Raw genomic sequence first — 19,775 nt, 5'->3', positions numbered from 1 at the left:
TAAGAAAAGGTCTTTGATACTTTGATGTAGCCATACCTTTCAGAAGTAGTGGCGTGTATGTGACTGGGAGACAAATATTTGTTGTGGGTATGCCTACTTTATACTTCGCCTAAGGGGAGAGTGCAATTGGGGACCAAGGTGTCTGAGGTCTTTGATATACAACGAAGCATACAACAGGGCTGTCCGCTGTCCCCGTTGCTGGTCGCCTTTGCAATGGAGCCACTAGCGATCTATCTTAGAGATCATCTGGTGGATTAGAGAGTTCTGGTTGGTGGCCGTCTGCATTTTATCTCACTGTACCCGGATGACACATTGGTGTACCGGAAGGATCCAATGGTGTCAATCCCGTTCCTCATGCGGCTGCTGGGGCACTTTGGGCAGCTTCCGGGTTACGCGTCAATAGGCACAAGAGAGTACTGTACCCCCTGGCAACATTGGTGGACAGCAAGGTGGCGCAACTCCCGAACGTGGAAATGGTGTGGGGAGTTTTTGACGCCTCAGACTGCAGATCACCCATGATAGTCGCCTCCAGTATTGTCTAAACATGGGGAAAATCCTGGCAGGCCTAGAGCGTTCTATCTGATTTTGGCCCTCTGCAAGATGGTTCTCCTCCCCCGCTTCCTTTATTCAATGCAGAATTATTTCTGCACACTCCCTGAAGCCATGTTCAGATGAATCAATAAGTTACTAGTGGATTTGGTATGGGTGGGGAAGAGGTGCAGGGTGTACTTAGACATGCTAAAGCTGGATGTGGGGGAGGGTGGACTGGGGCTTCCTGATCTGCGTTTGTACTGTCCGGCGGGTCTCCTACAGTATGGACAATGTGGTGTAATACTGAACGTAATTGGGAAAAGAGATGTATTTTGGGGATTGGGGGCACAGTCACGCTCCCTCCGTTGCTGATGAGTATCAGGAATTTGCTGCCTCATGCTTCTTTTTGCATAGAGAGCGTGGGATATGGTGGTTCATAGGGTCATTAGAAGAGCGCCACATGATCCGCTACTTCCGATCTGGTGGCTGCGACCCTAACTGCATATCTGTGAGTCCATAAACGTTGAAGGCTGGGTTGTGGGGGGTTGTGAGATGGTGTGTGATCTGTATATGAACTGTACTTTCATGTCATTAGTAGAGATGGGGACTCGTTATGGGGTAGACGATAGACAGTTCCTGCAATTATGCCAGCATTTCCCACACGGTTTGTGGGATATGGCCTACCTTTTCGGATGAGCCCATGTTCCCAGGTGATTTTGGATTCGGGCTCCTATAAGGGCATAATTTCTAGATTGAATGTCATATTGAAGGCGGACAGGGTAACAGTGCTTGATGTGGGACGAGAAGTGTGGGACTGAGTGGTGGACGCTCCACTGACAGACCATGAATAGCGCAGGGCTTGAACACAGGTGCCTGAGGTGACAAGCAATGCCCAATTTAAGTTAGTGCAGTTCTACTCAGGCGCAGTGCGTCCATTGGGGCGTTGGGGCGTAGCCCCACTAAGCCACATGGACGCATGCACGCTAAGCAGGCAAAATGCAATTGTATTTGCCAATGCTCCTTACCTTGACCTTTCGTCCTCGACTCCTTCCTCACCTCACGCGTCACGCTGCTGAAGCCTGGGGGTGGGGCGACACCGGCTGGGCTGCTGCAGCTTGTTTGAGTGGCACAGGGCTATAACCAGCCAGAGCATGCGCAGAGCACAGGCTTCTACCTTTACAAGGGACCCAAGGGTGCTGCTTCATGCTGCCAGGGCCGCGGCAGCCCCCGGGTCTAAATGGGCGATCAAGGCAAATACTAACTGTGCCCCCCAGGCGCAGTGCAGCCACGTCACCGGCGCACACAGTCACGTTAGACCTTGTGTTGGTGCGTGTAGTGAGTTCAGTGACTGTCTGCTGAGTCTGACTGCTGGTTGGCTTCGTCACGTCGTCACTGTGACCACCTCAACTTTTCTATCTTGCAATAAACTTCACACTTGAAGTTATTCTATTTATGTTGTCCTTCATTGCAACACTCGCGCAGACTAATTGCCGGCTCGCACCTCTTATGATAAAACTCGTGTCAGCGCGAAACGGAACATTAGGAGGAGGCCTGGAGAACTGACTATGAGGCCTGCGAGACGAGTGCCAGGGCCCCTTCTGGAAACGGGTAGAAAGGAAGGGAAGAGAAGGAGAGGAGAGCTGAGGAGGGGAGGGGAAAGGATGGGAGGGAAGGAGGAGAAGAAGAGAAGAGAGAGAAGAGTAGAGAGAGGAGAATTGAGGGGAGGGGAGGAGAGGAGGGTAGTGGGAAGGGTAGAGAAGGGGAGGAGAGTACATGAAGGAAGTGGAGCCAAGGAGAAGAGGGGCGGGCTGGGCTGGGGAGGGTGACCGGCAGAGGAGGAGAGGAGAAGAGGGGTAGGGGTAGGGTATGGGAGAGGAGAGGAGAGGAAAGGAGGAAGGAAGAGAGAAGGTAGGATGGAAAGGCCAAGTACAGAAAGAAGGGCAGGTTGAGCAGAGAATGAAGGGAGAGATGGAGGAATTAAGTCACCCACTTCTACAGTCTTTAAATATTACCATTCTACATACTGTGGTAATTACTGTGCAGTAATACCTGTGTACCTGTCATTACAGATTTATGGCCAATCACTGTGTGACTTCAGTGAAGCCATGCAGTAGCGATTGGCCATGGCTGTGTGTGTGGTGATGTCCCAGGCGCAGCACAGCCCACGTCACCGGCGCACACAGTCACACTAGACCTAGTGCTGGTGCGTGTAGTGAGTTAGTGACTGTCTGCTGACTGCTGGCAATTGCTTTATTAACCTTCCTGCTTTCTCAAATTTGCTTGAAAGTGCACCATTTTTCTTCTCTTTTTTCAAAATTTTCTCTTATGGTGGTTCGGGCTCACGGCGCAGTATGCCAATCATTTTACGCCCTACCACTTTCAAATGTCACCGGCCGCCCCTGGTTCTACTTTCTTTATCTTGTCTATCTGACCCCGGCCTGACTTCACAGAGCGTTTCCTGAGTGCTCATCAAATTGTTCACAATGTGGTATAGCGCCTGCGGACTTCTCCACGTGGCTTGGAATTGTGCTCAGCTACAGTCGTACTGGGAGGAAGTACGAGGCGAGATGTGCAGGCAGAGAGGGGAGCAGAGAAGCTCTCAGTGCTAAATTTTTCTGCTTGGGTTGCTCCCCATCCATCGAAATGGATGTAAAATGCTACACATGTTTGCTCAGCTTGGCCTACTATTAGCATGTCGTCGCATAGCTATACATTGGGCTAGCCCTGTGCCCCCGAAGGAGCTCTATGCCCCCGAGGCTCCTTCAGTGGAACGCTGACCTGTGATAGTGGACACTGGCAGAGGAATGAAGCCTCTGAAAGTGCGTACCGATGAGCATGAAGTGAGGGATATTGAGCTGTGGTGAAGCATGTTGGATTTACTTGGTGGAAGTGATCAGCAACGAGATGATGGGGAAGAGCAAGTGGGGAGGAATGGGCTTAGCGACATGGATGCAATGGGTGAGAGTGAATGGGAAGGAAAATTTAGTCCACGCATGCCACCTGATGTGACTCCAGAACTGGGTTGATTGAGCTTCGTGGGTGCAGAGGGGACAGTGACCTCTTTGTTTTATTTTATTTTTTCCTGCACGCACCTCTCTGCCAAGCCCTATGATATATGTGCTGAGGGTGAGATGTTAAGTCTTTTTCCCCTAACGCTGGATAGGATGATATATGTTGGAATTTCTTATTTGCTGGGACTTGGTGCCCTTACTCACATCTGAATGCTATTGTAATTGTTAACATGTGGAGACATGCTACTATGTTGTACTTTGTATTCCAATTTGAAAAACAGAATAAACAATTTTGGGGGAAAAAAGAATGTAGAGGACAAAAATATTGTGAAAGTAAGTTTCTATAGGTAAGCAAAGTTTTTCTATATATGACATCACATATATGTACCTTGGCGATATATATCTTCAAGGTACGTAGATAAAGAGTTGAGAATAGTAATCTATAATTATCTATTTGCATATACCTTCTCGAAATTTTGGTCCTCTATATTTTTTACACAATTTTTTTGTTTTCGATATTCTGTCAGTGATAGCCCAACGATCAATAACAAATCCATACAGTTAAAGTACAGGGTATCCTTCAAATAAAGGGTATGGAGGATATTGTGAAGATTATAATATGAGTATCAAAATCAATGTGAAGGGAAATGTTCCTTATTTTGTTATCATTGGCTTCGTCCCTCCCAATTGGTTAGGAACAGTCTGCAAATGCGAATGCTCGACAGGTCACCACGGCATATGCCAGCCATGTAGCGAAACGACTATCCTATAATGTTCATACAGGTGGTCGTGTTTAATAAAAGGACAAATGGTGTTCATGGGTTTCCCTGCAGATTTCTGAGGTGAACACTAGCCTTCAGAATTCCATTGGAAGGAGTATAATTGAAGCCTTGGAGGTATAAGAATTCCACAAATCTTATTTCTTAGAGGACCCTTGGAGTTCATCTTGTAATAGTTGAACCCAGAGTACCAGTAAGCCCAGTATTTGAAACGCCAAGCGTAAGGAACTAGTGAGCTATTTCATTGGCTACTCATAATGAAAACCATTTTGTAAAAGGCAGTTTGTTAAAATGCCATGGGCGTGGCCTCGGCTTGAACCAGAAACCATTTAATGCTCTGCACAATTAAAGTCCTGCAAGCAAAGATTTCCCCTATCAAACTTACCAACTTACTCCTTCCTGGAAATTGAAACAGATATTGAGTCACTCCACTCTAAATATGATGCTGAACACAGAAAGAGGGAGCACTGCTCTATTTCGTTCCACTCTTCATACCTCTGAGATTGAAAGTCTCTTTGTATTTCATTGAGGGAGACTGTCTGCAAATTAAAAGGGCTGCCTTGAGGCAGGAAGAAAAGAGGAAAAGAAAAGAATCACTCAGAAGGAACCTACCTCAATGAAAATGCCGAGGACTGCCAGCCCATCTGGTTTGTTTTTCGCTTGGCTCACGTTGGCGTACCTTTCTGAATTGAAATGCACAATGTGTAACTGAGGGGAGAAAACAAACACAGCATAAAATGAGATGAGTTTTCCACCCTGAGAAAGTGATGCTCTTTAAACTCATACTCCTGAATAAAGAGGATCAACAGGCGCATGCGTTAATTTGTCATTTATTTGGTGGACAATAGAGAGTTTGCTTGATATCATACATATCTATTGGATAATGGTCCCTATGGTGATGAGTGGGTGGTAATTCCAGATGTTGCAAACGTCATGAGACGCTTATTGGTGGTGTTGAGTGGGTGGCAATGCTAGACATTGCAAACACGAGTCATTGCATAGATTCATGTCTTAGATTATTTATATGGGTACATGACTAAGGGTACAGGCAGGTGAAAGACGGCATTGGGAAGGTGTACTGACAACTAAAGTGATGGTGTGGTGCTTTGTTCTTGTACAGGAACACTGCTGTGAGTCCGTAAGGTTGTGAGCTAGCTGTAGGAAGTGTCTCTGTTGGGTTGATGGAATGCTGGCAGCAGGAGTCCGCTCTGTGAGCGCCCTGTCGGGAATTCTCCATGTCCAGGGTTTCCCTGTCTCCCAATACCCGTGTGTGTTGTGCCTGAGCCTCCCCGAGTCCAGCGAATTCGATTGTACGGTGATGTGTTATTCAGTAAGTGTATCGCTTAGGTCTGCTGTGGTCGTGGTTTCCTAGTGTTGTTGGCTGTTTGACATATGTTACTTACATCCATACAGAAAGAGACTGATTTGAGAGGTGGTGCGTTCCTGTCCACTTGTCAGAGAGTGACTTCACTTGTCAGAGAGTGACTTATCTATATCTCCACGTGGTTAGTCTAGGAGTTAATTCATAATTGGGTGATAATGCAATATTGTCCATTTTTGCTGATCTGTCCTAACTGCTAGTTCCTCCCGCTTCCAACCAGATCTAAACTTCGATAGTTTCATTGGTTTCCCATCTGTGCTGTTAGTTTTTTCCAGTCCCTAGTGTTAAGTGTTTTCTTGTCTACAATAGCAATGTCTTCCATTTTCCATTATCAGTATCTCTCAGTGTTATTCCTATCCGATGTGGCACATTCTCCCTGAAAAGAATGTCAAACTGTAAAACAAATGTATGTCTATGTGTATGGCTTGTTCTTTATACTTTCATTTTTTTACCTCTGGTTTAAAAGGCATTACGGGTCCCCTGCATGGGCAGGACTACTCGGTGTTTATGAATATTAGTGAAGATCCATTGATCGAGAACCCTGGTTTTATTGTCATTGACACGGGTGGTCTTGAAATAAATGTACCATTTCAGCTTTACATTGGTGCAATGCAAATCCTTAGACTCCTCACTGGTAAAAGAGCTACAGACTATCCAATTAAAGGACCACTTTTCTACAGCTTTGTTTTAGTTTACTTATAAACTGTTTACCTTTGCTTTACTTGGTGTGCACAAACTAAGGGGCATATCAGCAAGGGATATTTATCTCCGCTTTTTTGGCTTTAAAAGCCAAAAGAACGGAGATAAAACTATCCCCCTATCAACAACAGGGAGCTAACATGCAAAATCGCATGTTAGCACCCTTTTTTCTACGCCTCCCTTTGCATCTCTAATGAGATGCAAAGTGGGCTTTCCTTCCGAAAATAACTGGAGAAATGTCGCTAACCGACATTTCTCCAATTATCAATCGGCACGCTAACAAGCATAGCGATTAGAAAAGTAGGGCTAACCACGGTTAACGCTACTTTCCTTACGCCTGCTTTTAGTTTGACTTAGCCATGATAGCCAATATAAGGTGGATATCATGGTCAAGTATGCCAGCGCCCTATCAACAACTTAGCGCCAAACGTTGTGCGATTATCGCTGGAATCCCAGCGATAATTGCACATTTGGCAGCTAACTCTGGTATTTTTTTCGCTCTCGAGATAAGCGTAGCTGATAGCGCGCTATCTCCGCGATAAAAATAAGCGATTGCCGGCGATAATTATCCTAGCGCTAAGTGCGCTTAGCGATAATTATCGCCAGTTGTTGATGATATGCCCCCAAATTCTTTACTCCTTTCCGTACTGTTCTTGTTGTGTTGTTGTTGGTACAAGTGCCATGCAAACACGTTTTCCACGGGACTGCCTCAGGTCAAGCTACCAGTTGTGAGCTAAGGTTGCACTATTACTGCTGCACTGTAAGACCAGTTTTCTCCACATTCTGTTGAGGCACTTCCTTACACTCCACCTTGGTGCTGCTCCTAGGGAATGTGTTGAATGGGAGCCTGGCAGTAACCAGGAACCCTCATGATCCATGTTTCTTCTGTTTTTATTTATTACTGTGTTTGGTACTGTGTACAGACAGAAATGAACCTGAAACTTGAGGACATATAATGACAGCGTTGCGCTTCTGGTCTGCTCGTTTTCTGGCTTAATTGTAACTCCACGAACCCTTTCATATCTCCTCGGTTTTTCTCATCCTTCTTCTCATTGTGTTTCTGTTTAGAATTTGTATTCCGCAACCTATCCCTGACGAGGCTTGAAGTGCTTGCAAGTGAGAGGCTCCTCCATTTGTTCTGCATGGTTAGTAGAGTGTAGGTTTACTGTGTAGCTTACATGGGATGCATTCTGTGTTGTGTGTATGGTATTAGAGGCGTGTTGCAATCTTATGGCAGCAACATAGTGGCTCCACTTACTTATGCATGGAGTGAAGCAGAAGTGTGAGGGAGAGATAGTAATGTGATGCCCTCTTGTGTTTTTCACATTGTTCTTAAGAGATCTTTTAACTGACGTTTTCAGAAACATTATGTTTCAAGTTCCATATTCAATCACATGTATTCCTAGACCCCTCTCCTTCCACAAAAGACCACAGGGTCGATACAGTGATCAGTTATCCAGTATTTGTTTATGCATAATACAGTCTCATTAGACTTGCTGCATTTTCTTGTCTCCTTACTAAAGACTTGTTCATTTGTCTCTCGTGTTCAGTCAATTTCTGCGTCACAACAATATAACCAGTGTTCATATTTTTCTGAGGTGCCCCTGCCCTTATTCATTGGAAGATGAAGAACCCTGCTGATATCTAAACTTACCTTCCATGTTTCAATTTCTAAGGGCGGATACACTTTGCCAGGCCTGTGTGATATGTCACTTTACTAGGACGAATGCTAGTCTCATGTAGGAATGATGGGCCGTTTTCCAGGTTCATTAAGTATGGTGTGCTTGATTTGCAGGTAATGGAAGAACTAAGGGCCAGATTTAGGAACCCTAATACCGGTCGGTAACGGCCGAAATTACCAAGGGCCAGATGTAGGAACCCTAATACCGGTTGGTAACGGCCGAAATTACCAAATTTCGGCCGTTACCGACCGGTATTAGGCATTTGGGATGTAGGTGGCTACATTTCAGATTCGGTAATTTACCGAATCGGTATTTAAGAATTAATTACCGAATTCTTAAATACTGATTCGGTAAATTACCGAATCTGAAATGTAGGAAGCACTCAAGTGAGTGCTTTTCACCTGTAAGGATTCGTTATTTACCACCAACTACAAGTTGGTGGTAAATTACGAAAACCCTAAAAAAAGCAATTTTTTGCATTTAATAACAGTGCCATGTGGCAGACATACATGCCCTTAGGGCTGTGTGCCACATGTGCAACCATGCACAATTCAAGGGAGCAACAGGGTGTCAAAGTGACACCCTGCCACCCTTGAATGTTTCCCCCTTTTACCGAATCGGTAAATACCGATTCGGTAATTCCCATTCATTTCTATGGGCCTTAAGGCCCATAGGAATGAATGGGAATTACCGAATCGGTATTTACCAATTTGGTAAATACCAAATCGTACCGATTCGGTAATACTTACCGAGTAATTACCTATAAAGCATTTACCGATTCTAAAATACTGAATCGGTAAAATACGGTATTTTAGAATCGGTAAATGTAGTTTACCTACATCTAGCCCTAAGTTTGTAACAACCCAAATTTGTCACGTATTTCCTGAAGGATTTTTGTTGTGTTGTGTGGTGCTCTTTTGCTTACTGTCAATATATCCAGCCAATCCTATTCTTTGAACCCTGTTAAAGTGTTGACATGAGGTCATTGTGTTCCAACCCAATGTGGAGTTTCACCTGTAATTATTGTGTCCTGGTGTATTTGTAGTAGGAGGCCTTACATCAGACTAATACCACTCTAGTCACAAGAGGCAAATCGAGAGGGAGTTTACCCCCTTATAGTGTGGTGCGGAAGCACCACACAGCATCCATAATTCTGTTTACTATGCTGGATCTGATTCAGGTTCATATATCCGGTCATTAATCACCTATAGATGTGCAGCTCAGAAACATGACATAGGGCCCACGTGCCGAGGCCCCAGTCATAGGTAAATTTACAGCATTTATTCCTGCCACCCTGGGAGGTCGATTCGGCTATATAAACGATCTGAGCAAATATGTCAAAGTTTTAAAAATAGATGGAAGGAGTTTAAATGGATAATTTTCAACTACATACAGGATTTTTGGGACTAGATCATTTTTATTAATGCAACCCTATCCATCAATGACAGAGGTACTGAGGATGACTGAAGAGTGTTCTTTACAAGTCCGATATATCAGAGGTTGTATATTAAAGGCATTCACTATTCGTCAGGGGCGGATCCTCCGTTATGGCAGAGGTCGCCCACTGCTGAGTGCCAGCAGATTCAAAAACATGAAAAATAAAATGATAAAACAGTTTTATTATCATTTTATTTTTCATCTGACCTGCAGACTGCCAGCGAGTTTAGTCCTAGGGCAGGGTGGGGCCAGCAGCGGCAGCAGGGAGGAGGAGTGGTGGACCCTGTAAATGTGCATGCCGCTTTTGCCAGCCGTCTTAGGATGGCCAAACCGACATGCGCACTTGGCGTTTCTCCAGCCTGAGCTGTGTTGCAAAGCCAGGTGGAGAACACACAGACTCCCAGTACGTCTGAGCGGCAAACCAGGCCGTTCTGACCAATCCCAGTGCTTCTCTCATGCTGGGTAATAGTATTCCCAACACAAGGGCAGTGTCAGGATTGGCATCTGGGAGCCCGCGTAGTGTGCACCAGCTTGTGGGAGTCGAGGATCAGGAAAGGAGCATGGTTTTGGTTGCAGCGGAAGGTAATTACTATTTTATTTATTTTTTTGTCTGTCTTTTTTTATTTTTTTATTTTCCCCGGGCTGCCTCACCACTTTGCATCCCGAGCAGCCACCACTGCTATTGGTCAAATGGTTGCCAAAGTACTCAAATAATTTGGCTATCGATCCTTATGCCTGGATCATCTGTCCATACTCTACAATCTGTCATGGAGGAGAACTGGAAGAGTCTGGTCCTATTGCAGTCTCCTTCAATCCTGATAAGCAGCTGAATTCGTTGAGAGACTGTGTGGTTCCTGAACCAGACCTCCAATGGTTTCTCAGGTAAATCAACAGGTCATCTCTATAAAGGGATACTTTTTCCATTATGCCCTCGACCAGTGGGATCCCACACATTCCTCATGTTGTCTGAGGTTGCATGCCAATGGCCAAGGCAAACAACAGAGGGGACCGCGGGCACTCCTATTCGGTTACCCTTGATATGTGGTAAGGATCTGAGACAAATCTACTACTGTAATCTGAGTCATTAGCTTATTATATATTATTCTGATGTATGCAATGAAATTAGTCTGAATCTAAGAAGAATCAACAGGGGACAGAGGAAGCCCAATGACGGGTGTCAACTGCCTTCTCAAAGTTTATGAATACTATTAGGTCAGTGATTCTGCTATATCATCTCTTAAAGCCAGGGCGTATAAACACACCGAATATTATGAAAATGTAACATGTATGGCATAAGGCAAATTTTCCCACACTTTTAACCCCTTCCCTGCTGCCATTGGTCGTCGCGAGCCCTACCTCGCTGGTGCTGTGAACGTCCAACGGCCGACGTGGCCCCGCCCACTTATTAAAACAGCCGCACTGCCGCAAAATAATGGCCGCGGTTAAGGTGTTAAGTTCAGGGCTAGATTTAACAAACTCTCTTGCGGGAAGATGATCTCTGCAAATCTATTCGCCTGACAAGAAGGGACATTTTGTTATGTTACACCTGCAGCTCCCTCCACAGTTGTTGGCCCTACTGCATGTTTTGAAAGTGCTCACTCTCTGATAAATAATTGTTTGTGTATCCTGTCGGTTTTCTTATGGTTTTGAATATTCTCCCTGGTGATCTGTTAACCCCCAACATAAGGCCCTGAATCTTTAAACCTTTTCTGCACTCAATCAAAACTCAAGGGCTTGGAGTGCAATCTGCACGCACAGTTTAACCTGATAAATAGAATATGGGCCTGCAGATCTTTTGCAAGGGCTGATCACAATTAATAGTAAGGAATATCCATTTGATCATATTTTTTGAGATATTGATCCCTGGCGGTGGTGAATCAGGGGTCGATCAGTGCAGATGCTGGGGAAGCCGTATTTGTGTGTACTTTCAGCATTTACAAAAAACTTTTCTCATCTTTTCATCTTAACCGAACTTCTAAAATTGTGCGTAAAGAAGTAGGTAAAAGTGGCGAACTTGACATGGGAAAATACCTGGTTACACACAGGTAATCATCAATACTCTGAGTCCAGGTCTTCCCGCTCCATTCCTCTGCCCGTCCCTCCCTCCCTGGTTTCTTCTTATGGTGATTGTTCTTGTTTTCTTACTTATGAGTTTCTTTGGTAGTCTCAGGCTGTCCTAGTGATGTGATTCCCACTTTATGCATGCTGGGTAGGCAGCGCCATATTGGACGACGTTTTTCGACCTCCGCTAGGTAATAAGTTCTGCGGAGGAGGCAAACTGCTCATGTGTAAGGAATGGAACGGGAAGACGGGCGAGAAGGTAATGCTTAACACACCTCATTCTTATGGTAATGGTGGGGGGGGGGGGCAAGATTGGAAATTTGAACAGACACACCCCCTTGCTTCACAGACCATCTGCAGGCAGAAACAAAGGTCTGCCTGGAAAGTTTCAAATCTTGCATATTTCCATAGAGTAGCACTTTAAGGTGTAGCATTTTTTTTAAATAGAAGGAAAATAACTCACATGGTAAGTATGAGACGACAACTGTGTGGTATTTGTCATTTTCTGTGAGTCAGACTCAAACTCTGTGGAGGTTTGAGACTCTCAGAAGTTCCCCTATCCCAGTTGAACTCAAGGGTTCTGGAGGCGGGGCCTACTAAAATAGGACCAGAGTCCTCTTACCTATCCTCTGGGTGGACAGTGACAACAAGTTTTCCTAGTCCAACTATTAAAACTTCTCTTTGTGTGCTACCCCCAGCGAGACAGGCGGGTGGGCTCCATTGTGTGGAGTCTGGTATATTCGCTGCAGGCGCTGATTTCCATCTGTGTCCAACGCTTTCACAGTCTCATTATGCGAGCTAACACATTCCTCCATGTCTGGACATACAACCCGGCCTTTTTTGTTTGCTTTTTAATCTCCATGGCTGATCTCCCTAATCCTGCGCACGAAGAAGAGACAAAAGACCTGATTTAGAGTTTGGCGAAGATATCCTTCATCACAAGAGTGGCTATATGCTGTGCTACGTTTCACAAGTGCATTACAGCCAATGACACCTGCCACTGGTAACACACGAACTGGATGTGAGGGAGTATCTAAGGCCAAAGTCACTTCCAGAATCAGACAGGGCCCTAGCACAACATAGGCTCTGTAACTTGTATCACTGTACTTATTGCAATCACTGTTTGCTGCTTTGTAACCCCCATGATTCACCCTTTACTTACACATTGTCTATGTATGTTTATGATTTGATGGGGTGGAGAAGCGCACTAACACTCAAAGGTTTCTGTGCGCTCCTGTGGACTGACCACTCTCCAAAAGGTATGAATCTATGAACTTGGGGTCTGTGATAAGAGTGGTTATTACGGCTTTTTCCCGAATCCTAGTAGGCTAAGTTCACTTGAGGGGTCCATAAACAAACGATTCTAGACCTCCGGGGCTGGACTCAGAAGGCCGGGTCTTCGAGCCATTGGCAATGCTCAAGTGGGATATGTAGGAGAGGTCTGATGGATAAACGCAGTGTTCGAGGCATGTGGGCTGCTAAATTCATATCTTAGCATTAGATCGCCGCCTAGTGTTGGGTCCGGATGATCGCACATTGTTGTCCTGGAAGAGTCTTCGAAGTATCCTGAGATAGGTGGCTCCTCCCCTGGACTACAGTGCGCATGGGCATCGGCTCCATCCCCAGATTGTTTTTTTCCGCCATTGGGTTCGGATGCGGTCTCGACGTCTCTCTGTCGGAACCGAGAAAACATAACTTTAAACGGCCAAAAGGCCTTGTGTTCTTTACGTCGGTATTGTTTGCGTGCGGTCTCGAGTTCTTCCGTCTCTCGGAGCCGGAATCAGCGGAGTATTTGCACTCTTCGGACATCGAGGCCTTCTCATCGCGACTCGACAGCGAGTTTCCAACATGGACCGGAGTCCGTTTAAACTCTGTCCGCTCTGTGGGTCCAAATACCCACATATAGACGTGCACCCGGTCTGTAACAAATGCCTTTCGCCAGACCATAACGAAGGAAACTGCAGGGCCTGTGCGAGTTTCAGGTCCAAGAAGACACTCAAGATTCGGCGCGCGGTGCGCCTTGAGGCCCAACAAACGGCCCCGGATCCAGATAACATCTTCGACGACCAAGAAGAGGAGGACCACAGCCATCATCTTCAAATCTCCCCGCCTGAGACGGAGGTCGAGGCAGATCCGGAAGACGACGACGGAGTCGTGGGTCAAGGCCTTGAATACGTCGACGAGGTAGGGGACGTCGAAGAGGTTTATGGGGCCGCGGAAGATAGCTCAGAGGACGAGCTATGCCCCGAAGTTTACGGACATAAAGAGCGGGTCACGGGATCGCCTGTCGGCCTTACCCAAGACCCCGTAGCGCAAGCCACGGCCCCGCCTTCGGGCCCGGCCACGGACATACTTGCTGCGCAGAGGGTATCGAAACCGAAAATGAAAGCTACGGTATCGACTACACCTAAAATGGCCGACCCGAAACCGAAACCGAAACCGAAACTTAAGGACTCGGGCGTCCCTAAGATGGCGATCGTACCACCAAAAACGACTAAGCCTGCTGCCTCATCGACTCCGTCGACCTCCGGTCCACAGAAGTCGAAGAAATCTGGCGATTCCACAGTGTCGAAATCGGCGCCGGAGGAGAGATCCTCTAAGAAGGGTGGCACGCACAAGACAAGCGCTGCGACGCCGGCAAAGCCCGCCAAAGCCAGCGACACGGCTCCAGCTCCGACTGGGACTTCGTTTGTCGGACGCGTGGTAGAGGCAGAGCCGTCAAAGTCACACGGATCGAAGGCTGGCACATCTGCGCATCGGTCCAAGGACTCGGGGTCGGCGGACGTGGCATCATCGTCCAACCCTCAAAAGGACCAACAGAACGTCGGATCCGAAGGCAAGGCCTCCTCGTCGGTGCCAAAGGCCACTGTCACCGACGCGTCTCTCATTGCTTCTTCACTACAAAGAATTAGGGAGAAGGCCTCTGCTTCGTCGGCGCCGGCGCCATCGCCGCAGAAGGCGACAGACGTTCCGGTCAAGCCTGCAAGTAAACTCCTCTTCCTTCTGCCGCCAAAAGAGGCGCCGAAGGCCTTTTCATCAAAATCGACGCCAAAGAAGTCGGAATCTTCTACGGCAGGGGCACTTTCAGGTCGAGTACTCGACTCAGAAGAGGATTCGGAGTGCTTTATAGACGCAGAAACGGGCAAATTGACCCTTTACAAAAGGAAGATCACTTCACAGCCGGTGGAATCCTATGTCATCCCCCTGAAGAAGAAAAAGTTTCCACAGGACGCCTCAGGCCTCATGGAACCTATCCAGCCCCCTCCAAGAAGGAGCCCAACTCCGTCTCCAGACCACTCTGAAAGTGAGGGCTATGATGAAGATGACCAATACACTTTCCCAGTCAATGAACCAGGTGCACAGCCGGATTCATATGATGACATTGGGGACCAAGGCACCCAAAATGTGGGACAGGACCCACAGGCTTTCAGTACACGTGCATCCCCAACAGAGGATTCTGCAGGTTTCCATGCACTCATTGAGAGGGCAGCTGCTAATCATGATGTGGACATGCATGCTGACCCAGTTGAAGAAGACTTTCTATTCGACACTTTTTCAGTTTCGGAAAGAACTGTAAAGACACTGCCTATGCTCAAAGGGGTCCTCAAGCATGCTGCGGACATCTTTAAAGAGCCTACCAGGGCGAGGGTGGTCAATCCACGTATTGAAAAAAAGTACAGACCAGCGCCTGCAGACCCTGCATACATTCGGGGACAGTTGCCGCTTGACTCCCTGGTGGTCGCAAATGCCCGTAAAAGGGCCAACTCCCAAACAACGGGTGAAGCTCCTCCCCCGGATAAGGAGTCCAAAGTGCTAGAGGCAGGAGGCAAAAGAGTGGCTGCGCAAGCTGCCAATTTCTGGCGTATTGCAAATACACAGGCACTACTGGCACGTTATGATAGGTCACATTACGACACACTAGAGCAAATTGTGCAACACCTGCCTCCACAGTTTCAAGAGGGCACCAAAATGATTATACAGGAAGGACAACTGATCTCCAACGCGGCCATAAAGTGTGCACTTGATGCCGCGGACACAGCCGCTAGGGCCATTAACACTAGTGTCATGCTGAGACGACAGGCGTGGCTCCGCATATCGGGGTTTAAACCTGACATTCAAACAACCATACTTAATCAACCAGTCAATCCTGATAGACTGTCTGGTCCAGATGTTGACACCACCCTAGAAAAAATTAAAAAAGACACCGAAACTGCTAAATCTATGGGGGCCCTACAATCACAGCAGTTTCGTGGCAATAGTTTTCGTCGCTCAGGTGCCCGTGGAGTCACCAGAGGACAGATGGGTCAGCAGTCGCAATTCCCTAGAGGTGGAGCACAATCCTCGTACCCCAAACAGAACAAGAGGGGCTACAGGGGAAACAGCAACAAAGGACGCGGCAGAGGGAACAACAATTCACGCTCCTCTGCCCCAAGCAATCAGTGACTCTCTGTCACTGCCCCCCGACCACTTAACACCTGTCGGGGGGAGACTACAGCAGTTCCTGCCCGTCTGGATCAACATCACCACGGACAGGTGGGTGCGACAACTTATCCAGTACGGTTATTGTCTAGAGTTAAAATCCACTCCACCCAACATTCCACCAAGGCAAAGACCTATGTCCGCAGAGCACTTGCACTTATTGCAGCAGGAAGTGGTGGTGATGCTGCAAAAAGGAGCAATCGAGCTCGTGCCAGTGGGGGAGGAAGGCACGGGGGTATATTCCCTGTACTTCCTCATTCCAAAGAAGGACGGATCTCTCAGACCAATTCTGGATCTCCGTCCCCTCAATCTGTATATACTGTCAGAGCATTTCCATATGCTTACACTGCAACAGATTCTTCCCATGTTAAACAAAGGAGACTTCTTAGCAACCTTAGACCTCAAGGATGCTTATTTCCACATTCCACTACACCCGTCCCACAGAAAGTACCTCAGGTTCACTATCCAAGGCACGCATTATCAGTTCAAAGTCCTACCCTTCGGAGTCACCACAGCCCCAAGGGTGTTTACCAAGTGCCTGGCGACAGTAGCAGCGCACCTCAGGAGGCAGAACATCCATGTCTACCCCTACCTCGACGACTGGCTCGTTCAAGCCAGGTCGGAACAACAGTGCGCCGCGGACATGTCGACTACCATTCACCTCCTTCACGACCTGGGTTTCTCGTTGAATTACCCAAAGTCACACCTTCAGCCGGCACATGTCCGGCAGTTTCTGGGTGCGACAATCAATACCCTGACGGCCAAGGCGCAACCAAACCAAGTCAGGATAGACAGCATGCAGTCTCTAATCCAAAAGTTCAGACCAAGACACTCACTTCCAGCGAGAGTGTTCATGCAGTTGATAGGCATGATGGCCTCCTGCATCTTCATAGTCCCTCACGCACGGTTGCATATGCGCCCGCTCCAGGAGTGCTTAGCAAATCAGTGGACACAGGCTCAGGGACAATTAACAGACCTAGTGTTGGTTACCAGTCGGGCATACGACTCTCTGCATTGGTGGACTCCACACAACCTTTGCAAGGGCCGACTGTTCCAGGAGCCAGTGCCACAGGTTATCCTGACAACGGACGCATCTCTCCAGGGATGGGGAGCTCATCTGCTCACTTACACGGTGCAGGGACTATGGACGACACAGCAACAGAAGATGCACATCAACTATCTAGAACTGATGGCGATCTTCATGGCGCTCAAGTCCTTCATTGTACATCTGTGCAACAAAGTGGTGTTAGTCCGGACGGACAACATGACCGCGATGTACTACATCCAAAAGCAGGGGGGCACCCACTCACCGCAGCTGTCTCACCTGGCTCAGAGCATGTGGAAGTGGGCCATTCAGAGGAACATCTTCCTCATGGCAGAACACCTCCCAGGGAAGGACAATCAGATGGCGGATCTGCTCAGCAGATACAGCCATCAAATGCACGAGTGGGAGATACATCCATCAGTACTCCAGCCGTACTTCCAAAGGTGGGGTCGTCCAGAGATAGACCTGTTCGCCACAAGGGAGAACGCAAAATGCCAAAGCTTCGCCGCCAGGTTCCCACACCCGCAATCGCAGGGCAATGCGATATGGATGAACTGGTCAGGCAAATTTGCGTACGCTTTTCCCCCGACACCTCTGATACCACTGGTGGCGAGAAAACTAAGGCAACACTCGATGACACTCATCCTAGTTGCTCCAACGTGGGCGCGCCAGGCCTGGTACACCACGTTTCTCGAACTCTCAGTGGTACCGCATCAAAGACTGCGCCTCACGCCCAGACTTTTGACGCAGAACCATGGAGAAATTCAGCATCCAGATCCGCAACAGCTCAACCTAGCGATCTGGCTCCTGAAGTCTTAGAGTTTGGATACCTCAACCTACCTCCTGAATGCATGAACATCATCAAGGAGGCGAGGAAGCCGACAACCAGAGCATGCTATGCCGCAAAATGGAAGCGTTTTGTCATTTACTGTGCAGACAATGACATAAACCCGCTAGATGCATCTATCCCTAACATCATTTGCTATCTGTTACACCTTTATAAGTGCAAACTAGCGTTCACTTCTATTCGGATACATCTATCCGCCATCGCAGCTTACCTTCAAAACAGGCAGCATCTCTCGGTCTTCAGGGTGCCTGCCATTAAAGCGTTCCTTGAAGGTCTGAAACGAGTCATTCCCCCAAGAACACCGCCAGCTCCGGTGTGGAACCTCAATGTGGTCCTCACCAGACTGATGGGACCACCATTTGAGCCACTGCACTCGTGTGAACTACAATTCCTAACGTGGAAAGTAGCTTTCCTAATTGCTATTACGTCACTAAGGCGTGTTAGTGAGCTACAAGCGCTCACAATCCAAGAGCCATTCATTCAGATTCATCCAAATAGGGTAGTGCTACGTACTAACCCCAAATTCCTTCCAAAGGTGGTGTCACATTTTCATCTCAACCAAACTATCGACTTGCCGGCATTCTTCCAGAACCCACAAACAGTGGCGGAAAGAATGCTCCATACGTTAGACGTACGGAGGGCGTTGATGTACTACATAGACAGGACACAACACTTTAGGAAAACAAAACAACTTTTTGTTGCCTTCTCACCACAACACAAAGGCAACCCGATTTCCAAAGCAGGAATAGCCAGATGGATTGTTAAGTGCATTCAAATCTGTTATCAAAAAGCCAAGCGCACTTTAACAATACCCCCAAGGGCGCACTCCACACGCAAATTGGGGGCATCCATGGCTTTCCTAGGGAACATTCCTTTAGAGAACATTTGCAGAGCAGCCACGTGGATTACACCACATACCTTTACAAAACACTACTGTGTTGATGTACATTCCAAACAGCAAGCGGCTGTAGGACAGGCTGTTCTCAAGACACTTTTTCAGGTTTCTGCAGCTGGCACGGGCAACCGCCGCTGATGGAGGGACTGCTATGTATTCTATGCTAAGATATGAATTTAGCAGCCCACATGCCTCGAACTGAATATGCTACTTACCAGTATGCATCTGTTCTTGGCATGTAGGGCTGCTAACATTCATATCGCCCACCCTCCTCCCCGGTGCCTGTCGCAGCTGCAGATATACTATTGTATTCAATCATTAGCATGGACATCCTTTACACTTTTCACTCCATCCTCTGCCACAATGGCGAAAAACAATCTGGGGATGGAGCCGATGCCCATGCGCACTGTAGTCCAGGGGAGGAGCCACCTATCTCAGGATACTTCGAAGACTCTTCCAGGACAACAATGTGCGATCATCCGGACCCAACACTAGGCGGCGATCTAATGCTAAGATATGAATGTTAGCAGCCCTACATGCCAAGAACAGATGCATACTGGTAAGTAGCATATTCAACATTCAGTGGTGGGTGGTGGGGTTGTCACTGGGCTCAGCAATAGCAAAGCAAAATTAATGGTCATGGATTGGTCCCAACCATCTCTATCAAGGACCCCGCAAAAGAATATCAGAGGGGGCTGCAGTTTGAAGCCAGGACCATCAACCTTCACACATGCGTAATGGACAAAGTATGCAGAAATATTTTCTTGGCGTTAAACAATACGTGTTACCTAATAAATAGTCTATGGAACTTATTCTATCACCCTCAGAAGAATGGAAGTTTGACTTTGCTCCCACAAGGTCTTAAACATTTGCACTTCACACACACTTCATTGCATTATGTAATAACTGCCTGAGCTTTTGTACCAGC

The 19,775-nt window shown here is 47.3% G+C and overlaps 1 protein-coding gene across 1 annotated transcript in view; it reads right to left on the bottom strand.

Moving 5' to 3' along the window:
• The window catches only part of CA14 (carbonic anhydrase 14), a 198,154-nt gene that overhangs the window by 107,923 nt on the left and 70,456 nt on the right, over positions 1-19,775 (bottom strand). The window contains exon 5 of the mRNA XM_086947605.1: positions 4,934-5,029. Coding sequence (XP_086803731.1) covers positions 4,934-5,029 — 96 coding nt within the window. The remainder of the gene's footprint in view (positions 1-4,933; positions 5,030-19,775) is intronic.

This window comes from Lissotriton vulgaris, chromosome 12 (assembly GCF_964263255.1).
Source record: "Lissotriton vulgaris chromosome 12, aLisVul1.2, whole genome shotgun sequence".
NCBI lineage: Eukaryota > Metazoa > Chordata > Amphibia > Caudata > Salamandridae > Lissotriton > Lissotriton vulgaris.
This window is presented reverse-complemented; position numbering and strand designations above follow the sequence as displayed.